The sequence below is a fragment of the Colobus angolensis genome, unplaced genomic scaffold (assembly GCF_000951035.1).
Source record: "Colobus angolensis palliatus isolate OR3802 unplaced genomic scaffold, Cang.pa_1.0 Scaffold31, whole genome shotgun sequence".
NCBI lineage: Eukaryota > Metazoa > Chordata > Mammalia > Primates > Cercopithecidae > Colobus > Colobus angolensis.
In genome coordinates, this window is record NW_012116377.1 from 4378971 (window position 1) to 4388784 (window position 9814).

Here is a 9814-nt window from a genome sequence, read left to right on the forward strand (position 1 = left end):
CCACTGGCATAGGTCCAAGAGTCCAAAAGCTGAAGAACTTGGAGTCTGACATTTGAGGGCAGGAAGCATCCAGCAGAGGAGAAAGATGAAAGCCAGAAGACTCAGCAAGTGTAGTCCTTCCATGCTCTTCTGTCTGCTTTTATTCTAGCTGAGCTGGCAGCAGGTTAGATGGTGCCTACCTAGACTGAGGGTGGGTCTGCCTCTCCCAGTCCTCTGACTCAAATGTTAATCTCCTTTGGCAACACCCTCACAGACACACCCAGGAACAATACTTTATATCCTTCAATCCAATCAAGTTGACAGTCAATATTAACCATCACAGCCACTGACTGGGATCTGGACAGCAAATGTGCAAGCATGTGCAAGCATGCAGTCCTCTTTGTCCTCTGCTCTCCTGCTGGCCAGGGGCATGCAGAAGAGGGTAAGGACAGTTTCAGAAGCTGGGGAGGACAGTTTCTAGAAAGATAGACTTGCCACTTGTGCCCAGTGCTGCGCTATTAGCTGGCAGGCTTGAGCTCCACTTCCATGATAGACACCGTAGCATGTTGCCTCGTATGTTGAGAGTGGATTCCGTGTTACAGCAGAGAAGGAGGTCTCCCAGTGAGCAGGTGGCCAGCAGAGAGGCCTGTGATCAGGAAGAGCAGCCGGATGGGTGGGTCAGTGGTTATAGCTGCTGGTAAAATTACCCTACACAGGCTGGGTGCGGTGGCTGCTCACGCCTAGTAGTCCCAGCACTTTGGGAGGCCGAAGCTGGCTAATCAATTGCTTAAGTCTAGGAGTTCGAGATCAGCCTGGGCAACATGGCCAAACCCCTTCCCTACAAAAACTACAAAAATTAGCTGGGTGTGGAGGTGCATGCCTGTAGTCCCAGCTACTCGGGAGGCAGAGGTGGGAAGATCGCTAGAGTCCAGGAGGCTGAGGTTGTGGTGAGCCATGATCGCACCACTGCAGGAGGTCAGTGTGAGGCTGGTGTCAGGGGAGGTGATGTGGATGGCTCTGAGGGAGAGGAGATCGTGTGAATTGCTGGTGAAGTTTCCCGTGCAGGGGTATGTTTGGCCAACCATGCCTGTGGTGGGGGAGGCACTGAGGCTGGGGCTGGTGCTGTTGAATGCTGAAATTTTATCCCTAATGTGCTTGCATTAGGAGGTGGGGCCTTTGGAAGGTAATTAGGGCCCTTATAAAAGTGCTTGAGGTTGGCCAGGTGTGGTGGCTTTGGGAGGCCAAGGCAGGAGGATTGCTTGAGTCCAGGAGTTTGAGACTAGTTTGGGTAACAAGGTGAAACCCCATCTCTACCAAAAATTAGCTGGGCGTGGTGGCGCATGCCTGTAGTCCCAGCTGCTGGGGAGGTTGAGGCGAGAGGCTGCAGTGAGCCGTGATTGCACCACTGCACTCCAGCCTGGGTGACAGAGCAGGACCGTATCTCAAAAAAAGAAAAGAAAAAAAGAAAAAAAAAGATGTGTATGAGGGAGCTGGCTGCCTCTTCTATCCCTTTCGTCCCTTCGCCAACGAGAGGAAGAGGGCCGTCAGCAGACACTGAATGCCAGTGCCCGGATTTTGGACTTCCCAGGCTTCAGAACCATGAGAAATAAATGTTCACTGTTTTTACAGTACCCAGACTGGCATTTGGTTGAAGCAGCAAAAACTGGCGAAGGCAGATAGTGACCTTCCAGGGCGTCACCGTTCCCTAGGGTGCTTGTGTGACCAGCCATCCACCTTGGGAAATGCCTGCCTGGCCTCAGAGGCCTCCACCCTCCCCACCCACAGAGGACTTGTTGCCCAGGCAGCCTGCGGGTTCTTGCTGGACCGAGCAGGACAGGGGCCTGGAATCTCTGGTGGGTACGCACGGCCTCAGGAAGGCACCGAAGGAGGGGGATCTGTGTAGCACCCTGTGTCGGGGGTTGGGGACTGAAGGGCCTTAGTTCCAGGGTCCCCCACAGGCCTGGAAGCTTTCGAGGGAGCACGTGTGAAAGAGAATAAGCAGGTAACCTGGGCCTGCACCCTCCTCCAAGCAGCAGGTCACAGAACAGCTCCCTCCTTACAGGCTCCCACAGGGAAACCCGAGAGTGACCCATGGGAGGTGCTGCACGCAAGCCTTGGACACACCTGGTGCCCAAGGAGCAGACGCCAGCTTTTACGATGGTTCTTAGGCAGCCGTGTCACAGCGGAAATTGCAGGCTCAGCCTGATCCAATTGGCTGATGTTCTATTTGTCCTGCCTATGTATTTCCTAAAATTTCTTATTGAGTTGCCAACACAAAGACTTCAGAGAGTTCACTTAACAATCTAGCTTTCTGACCTCTCTGGAAGAACGGGACGCCTGGCACCTAGGCCCCCATCTCCACATGGTGGCAATTGGCTGAGCCCCTCTGGATGGAACACAGGCTCCCTGGTTTGCCACATTCCCTACCACTCCTTACTGGCCCCCACCTCCGAGTTTGGGGTTCCTGCTCCGACCTGAGCTCTGTCAGACAGTGCCCTCCAGCTGCACTCTAAACCCGCTTGGGCGACCTGGTGGAATCTTCCGACCCACAGGCCCACCCAAGCTGGTCTGCTGGTTACACATGGAGCCCCTCGAGGGGTGGGGTCCCAGTGTAATTATATTTGGATTTGGCTTAGCCAGTAACAGGCCCATAAATGTTACCTCATGTGGTGGAGAAAAGTTTATGATTTTAACATCTGGCACCAGGATTCCTCAGAGGGGGAGAGCTGCCTTGTTTGAAGGATTTGGTGATCAGGGCTTGGGGTAGGAGGGGGACCCCAGGGTTTGGAGGTGCAGATGTTAGCCCTGTAGGAGCTTGTCTTCCATGACAGAGGGATTTGTCTTATTTCTGGAGAAGAGTAGACAGGAAAAAAAGGAGAGAGAAGACGGAGGAGAGGTCGGGGCCAGGTGAGCCCCAGCAGCCTCACGGCCAAGATGGAGTGGTCGGAGGCCGCGACAGAAAAGGGCCCGCCAAGCCATTTCTGTCGTGGGGACGGAAGCCCCTATTCTCCTCCCTCCAGGGGCCTTTGGGACACCCTGCTCTGCTCACTACTGTGCTGGGAGAGCGAGATTTCTGGGGAATGTGGTGAGGGCTGGGCCCCAGTGTGAAGCTGGCCTGGGCTGTCCAGGGTGACCCACACCAGAAGCAGACAGCTGAGGCCATGAGACCCAGAGTCCCAGGTCCGGGCTTGGGGTGTCCAGAGACTGTGTAATTAAGCGTGAAAGGTGGGGGAGGTGGGCCGTCCATTTTACTAATAACTTGAGGAACAGGGAAGCCCCAACTGATGTCTGGTCATAACAAAATGGAGCCAGGTTTTCAGAAGGAGACAGACTCAAGTGCCGAAAGGGGAAAAAAGATCTCTGAGCTTATATAAAACAGCCAAGCTGCCAGTTTATTTTGGGCTTCTAGTGGTTTGGGCTGACCAGGCCTGGTGGAGTCTGGGGACCTGCCTCAGGGACTGGCCCCCTGGCCTGGGACCAGGGGTTCTGGGGGCCTGGCTCAATCCAGGGCCTCGGTGGTGGCACACAGCAGGCCAGCCAGAAGAGCCAGGCCCAGCGCAGCCACGGCAACCAGCGCCACGTCCCACAAGACCCCTGAGCGCACCCAGGATGCCTGCAGCTGCCAGCCGCAGCTGCCCAGCTGGTAGCCTGTCAGCCGGCCCAGCGGGCCATGAGCAGCGAGGCTGGGGCTGGCGCAGCGGACCTGCAGCAGGGCCTCGGGTGTGCGGTCCTCCAGCCAGAGGCGCAGATAGGTGAGGCTGCAGTCACAGTGCCACGGGTTCTGCGTCACATCGAGGGTCTGCAGCTGGGGCAGGTGGTCGAAGGCTCCCGGGGGCACGGACTGAAGGCTGTTGTTGGCCAGCAGGAGGTGGCGGGTGCGGGCTGGCAGGGCAGGCAGGGCCGTGAGCCCTTGGCCCCTGCAGTCCACCCACAGCCCCATGGTTTCCAGGGCGCGGCAGGTGCATGGGATAGGGCAGTCCTTGGTGGCTTCTGCTGTGGCCCAGAGCAGGAACAGGGCTTCCCAGGCAGGCATGGGACAGGCTGGCTGCAGAGAGAGGAGCTGTGAGGGAGGGCCTGGCGGCTGACCCATCCTCAGGGACGGCAAGCACCGGGGATGCAGCGGAGCCTGACATGGGACGGGGTGCACTCACCTCCCTTCTCGGGTCTCAGCCTTCTCCTCCGGGAAACAGGCTGGTGACTGGGGAAGGTGGAGCGTGCCCAACCCAGGCCTGGCTGACCTTCTCTGGACACCGTTGAAGGCAGGGTGGTGAGGGCAGCTGTGGATTGGGGTAAGATTGTTTTTGGGAAGGGGAAGGGACTTCCTGGCCCCTAGCAGAGACCCCATCCCCTACTTGGGGATGAGAGGAGCAGATGGCTGCTAAATGAGTCCCAGCCCAGGACCACAGACCCCAGAGACTAGGAAAGAGCCTTGGAGGGGCCTCCAGGCTGCACCCAGCAACCCCCGCCAGCTAAGTGAGCTGTTACCTGATTCCCAGATGCAGAAGACAGTGGGATGGGGACACTGACTGGAGCAGGGAGGGGAACCCAGTGGGGCCCCATTTGGAAAGCCACTCATCTGGGCTAACACTGACTTGGGGAAACTGAGGCCCACAGAGGGAAAGCAGTGTGCCCAGGGCCACCCGGTGTGGTGTCAGAGGCCAGACTCACACTCAGGTCTCGGGAACCGTGGCCCTCTGGTTCTTCCCCACAGGCGTTTCCCCTCCGCAAGCAGAGCTCCCCCCACCCACAGCAGGTTTCCAGTGAGTAAGTGTCAAATCAACTCATTAATCTTGACTCAGCCAAGGAGATGGTGTCTCAGAGAGAATGTCCCACCCAACCCTGTCTTGTTAAAGGGACAGGAGTTGACCTCCTCTCTCCCTGTGGGAGGCCATGTTGGGTAATACAGAGGGCCACTTACCTGTGAAGCCTTCGGTTGGGCGCTCCCGCCTGGCCTGAAAGGTCCTGACTGAGGTCTGGGTGGGAACTCTATGGGATGCAGCTGAGGTGGCCCCTGCGGAAGCGGGTGGAAGGAAGTGATGAAAATAGCCTGGCTTATCCCCCCAGTGCAGCCCTGGGGCCTATTTCCAGAGGCTGGAGGCCCTCAGGGGCCCGCGCCTTGGGCACAGAACCATATCTCAACCCCGGTTTATGAAGGGTGTCCCACTGTGCCGCCAGTGCTGCAACGGGCTTTGGGATCGGGTCTGTGGAGGACTGAGGTGGCCCCTCGCCTGCTCCCAGAAGGTGGGGAACTAGGAGACCCCCGAGAAACGTGGCTATGCTGGTTGTTCCTCCGAATCTCAGTTTTCCTCATCTGTAAAGTGGGAGCAGTGACCCCGTCCTGCCTGCCTCACAGAGGTGTGGGCTGGGCAGCTCCCGCTGGCTGAGAACACCATGGTGGGGAGAGTGACTTCATTTTTAACTCTCCCCTCTCTTCTTGGTGCCATGGTTTTTAGCTCCTGCTTAGCGCTTCCCCATCCCTCTTTCTGACAAACAGCTGCAGGCCTGGGAAGCAGAGCTTCTACCAAGCGTGAGTCTCTAGCTAGAATTTTGGCCTATGGTTTAACATTTGCAGTACATTTCCTTCTAGAGCACAGTCTACTTAGGGGAGGGACACCATTTTCCATTTATGTTAGTGACCTAAAGCTTCCTATAAAACATAAATGTAGTTTGGGATGGAGAATTGCTTGAACCCGGGAGGCAGAGGTTGCAGTGAGCTGAGACTATACCACTGCACTCCAGCCTGGGCGACAGAGCAAGACTCCATATTAATAAATAAATAAAATAAGGTCAAAACACAGAAGTTACAGAAGCCTGGCAGGAAAAGCCAAGGACAAAAGGCTGATGGAAGTTTTAAATGCACTTCATTGACACGCTGGACCCTCGGGAATATTCCTCGGTCCTACAGGGGGGTGTGCCTGTTCTTATTTTGGTCCCACACCCTTCTCAGGCCAGTCTCCCTCCTCCTGCATGGCCAAGCAGGCTGAGTCCTTCCCTGGGAGGCCTCCTGTTCTCTCCCCCGCCACCTGGTTCTGCTCTCGGGGCAGGAGTTGGGTGTTCACCCTCCTGGGAGGCCCTGAGAGGCTGCCAGGCCCCAGCTCTGCTTCCCCCACCCACTGATCCTGGGCTCAGAGAAGGGTGGAGAAGGTTCTGTTCCCCCATTGAAGTCACACCTGCTTGGAGGCCTGGTTGCTCCTGGGGGTCCCCTGATGTGCTCAGTGGGGACTCTGACTGGAGCCTGGACCCTGGAGAGGAGCCTCAGCCTGTCAGGGCCTTCCCTCCCTCCCCATGGAGCCCTGGCATGTTCCGCCTCCTCTGCCCTGCACGCATTCACCAGTGAGCCCCATGCAGGTGGGTAAGGGGTTCTGGAGTGAGTGGGGGCGCTGCAGCCACCAGGTCTGGTGTCCTGACCAGATCTGGTGGGGCCTGTGCCCTCCTTCCTCTTGAGCCTCTGAGATTTCCTTATTTTCAGCATGTACAACTTAAAACGAAAAACTACATCAACATAGACAGGTTTCGTGAATTTAAAAAACTACATAAATAATAAATAAATGATTTCCATTGTGGGAACTTAGAATATTCAGATGAACAGGAATAAGAAAATAAAAATTCCCCCCCATCCCAACATCAGGCAAGACTGTTTTTTTTCCCCATGTGTACTTACCCATATGGGTAAATACACACCCATCTGTCCAAGAGAGACAGGATAACTGGATCTGCCAACAGCCTGGATGAGCCTGCGAGTGGCTTCTCCCAGAGCTTCCAGAGAGGAATGCAGCCCTGCCAGGTGAGCCCTGTTGTGGGGGCTCACGTGCCTTGCATCACCTTGATTTCCACCTACAAGTGATGCAGGGCAGGTGAGCCCCCACAACAGGGCTTAGCCTCTGAGGGCTCTTGGCTTGGGCCAGGAAAGAAGTCAAAGAGCCAGTGGTGAAGAAAGCTGCTTTATATTCATTACATGTAAATTAAGGGGCAGGTTATTTAGAACTTTCTAGAAAAGGGGTGGTGAGTTTCCAGAACCCTGTAACTTTCAGGTTGTTGCCATGGCATGTTGCCATGGCATTTGTAAACTACCATGGTGAGGGTGGGGGAGAGAGTGTCTATGTTAGAGAGCAGTGAGGACAACTAGTGGTTGCTTTCGTCCCCATCTGCTGGTTTCTAGTTTCTGCCAACTTCTTCACTACACCTTGTTTCAACCAGATCCTGCTGCCGTCAGCAGGATGGTGACCAAGGGGTCCTGACAGGTGCTCAGAAAACAGGTCCTGCTGATCTACCTCAGGAAGGCTGGAAGAAAAGAACCCACAGGAGCTGCGTGATGAAGGGTGAGAAAATAAATGTGTGATGTATTAAGCCTCTTGTGACAGCAGCAATAAGAACCAAGGCGAAGGCCAAGCCCTGCTCTCATGCTGTGAGTTCTCCCCTCTTCACCATTCCAGGACATTGCCCTATCAGGTTCCCCTTCCTCTGCATCATCAGTTTCTCCTTCACTGGGTCGTTCCATCAGGTTAGGAGCAGCCAGGCTGGGCGTGGTGGCTCACGCCTGTAATCCCAGCACTTTGGGAGGCTGAGGTGGGTGGATCACTTTAGGTTGTGGGTTCGAGACCAGCTTGACCAACATGGAGAAACACTGTCTCTACTAAAAATATAAAATTAGCTGGGGGTGGTGACACATGCTTGTAATCCCAGCTACTTGGGAGGCTGAGGCAGGAGAATCACTTGAACCCAGGAAGTGGAGGCTGTGGTCAGCCGAGATCGTGCCATTGCACTCCAGACTGGGCAACAAGAACAAAACTCCATCTCAAACAAACAAACAAACAAACAACAACAAAAAAGCAGCCTATAATACTGCCCTTTTGAAAAATCCGGCCTTAATTTTTCTGCTTCTCTCTTCCATACAACCCCTCTGAAGAGTCACTTCGCCTTCTTGTCCAACCCATCAGTAATTCCTGTCGTTTCAGCCACCAGGATCTATTCAGAACTTAACCACTTCTCCCTGTGCTGCTACTGCTCTGGTCTTCGTTAGCCTTCTTGACTTCCCATCGCAAATAAAAGAAAGCCCATGCTCCTGTGGTCAGGAAGCTACAGGCCCTGCTGTAGCTTGGCCCCTACTTGTTTCTTGACCCCATCACCCACTCTCTACTTTGCTCATCAATGTCCATCCACACCGATTTTCTTTCTGTTGCTCAAACACTCTGGCACTTTCCTGCCTCAGGGCCTTTGCACTTGCTGTTCCCTCTTCTTGGGGTGCCTTTCCCCCAGAGCCCCACATGGCTTCCTCCTGATCATCATTCTCATCTCAATTCAGGTGACCCCTCCTCAAAGGCCTCCCTCGCCAAGGCACAGCTCCATCCTTCTGTACCATAATACTCCATTTCATATTTTCCTTAGCATTGATCAGGATCTGAAATGATCTTATTTTTAGACTTTTATGTGTTTATTAAATGTCTCCTCCCATTGATGTGAGAGTCAAGAGGGCAGAGACTCTGTCCCATTAACTCTTACCTCCCCAGCACCTCTGCCTGGCCCATGGGCATTATGTAATACATACTCGTCAGCCTTGCTGGCCGTCTCTTCTCTAGTGCTGGTCTTATCTGTGTCTTGCCAGGATTGTTGTCTCCTTGATGCCGGCCTCTGCCTCTGCTATACAGATTTAATCTCACCACGCCCCTGCTCCATGTCTTTCATGGTTCCCCGCTGTCTTCAGGACACCCTCTGCCACCCTGTCCAGCCTCACCTGTCATCTCTTCCTGATCTGAAGCTTCGTGGTAGGCTAGCCATGTCCCTCACTCCCCACCCACACGCAGACTTTTGTCTCTGTGCTTTTGCCTCTGCACTGCCCTCTTTCTGGAGCCCTGTGGAATGTCTGCCTGGCACGCTGCATCCTTTAAGATTCACCAGGAGCATGACCTCTTACAGGAAGCCTTCCCCAATGCGCTCACCCAGCCATTTGCTTATCTGTCTGCACATGGGCCCAGCAGCTCCTTGGAGAACCTCAGCACCCACTAGGGAAGTGTTCGCAGATCTTGTGACTAAAATTTGGTTGAGCCTCTCAGGCAATTTCAGGTGATACATGCCTATGACACAAATAACGAGAAACATGAGGGAGAGAGCCACTCCTTTCTTGTCTCCTGAGCTGAAGGAAACAGCCTCTGTTTGGTAATTGTATTATAAAGGAAACTGCTTAGGCAAACTTACTTTGGAGGCTGGGATCTTTCAATATCCCCCAAGACAAATTTTCCTTCTCATGGGAAGCAGAGGGGATTGAGAGGCAGTGATTATTAGGTAGCATTTTTAGCACGTGTGCGACCAGGAGGAAATGGGTAACCCTGTCTGCCGCTGCTGGGCCGCCTTGGAGCAGAGCCTCTGCTTGCTGGATCTTTGCAGATGCAGGTCTCCATCACCCCAGCTGTTCTGAGCCAGCCTGTGGAGCAGCCTGCCTCACTCTGAAACATGATTTTGCTATTTACTTGCTCTGTGACCTTGGGCAATAGTCTCAGCCTATCTCTGCCTCAGTTTCCTCATCTGCAGAATGGGGAAAGTCAAAGACCCCACCTCCCTGACTGGTGTGAGGAAGGAGTGAGATAAGCCTGGCAGGTGCTTCGCTGGGGGTCGGGCCACAGCAGGCACTATGGAAGTCACCATGGGCAGGGGCCACTGGCACACTGTCAGGGAAGAAAGGGGGGCCTGATAGCCAGGCGTGGTGGCTCACGCCTGTAATCCTAGCACTTTGGGAAGCTGAGGTGGGCAGATCACTTGAGGCCAGGAGTTCAAGACCAGCCTGGCCAACATGGTGAAAACCCCTCTCTACTAAAAATACAAAATTTAGGCCGGGCGCGGT

At 54.5% G+C, this 9814-nt stretch overlaps 1 protein-coding gene across 1 annotated transcript; it reads right to left on the minus strand.

Moving 5' to 3' along the window:
• Positions 1 to 3340: 3340 nt before the first annotated feature.
• GP9 (glycoprotein IX (platelet)) lies at positions 3341 to 4981 on the minus strand. Its single transcript, XM_011950708.1, has 3 exons — positions 4898 to 4981; positions 4131 to 4256; positions 3341 to 4024 (listed from the first exon to the last, which is right to left on the minus strand). Exon 3 carries the CDS (start codon positions 4010 to 4012, stop codon positions 3479 to 3481), a length of 534 nt encoding a protein of 177 aa, XP_011806098.1. The 5' UTR covers positions 4013 to 4024; positions 4131 to 4256; positions 4898 to 4981; the 3' UTR covers positions 3341 to 3478.
• Positions 4982 to 9814: the final 4833 nt, after the last annotated feature.

What these genes read in the sequence shown, in the direction of transcription:
- GP9 (XM_011950708.1), bottom strand. Translation starts at nt 4,012, where the DNA reads ATGCCTGCCTGGGAAGCCCTGTTCCTGCTCTGGGCCACAGCAGAAGCC.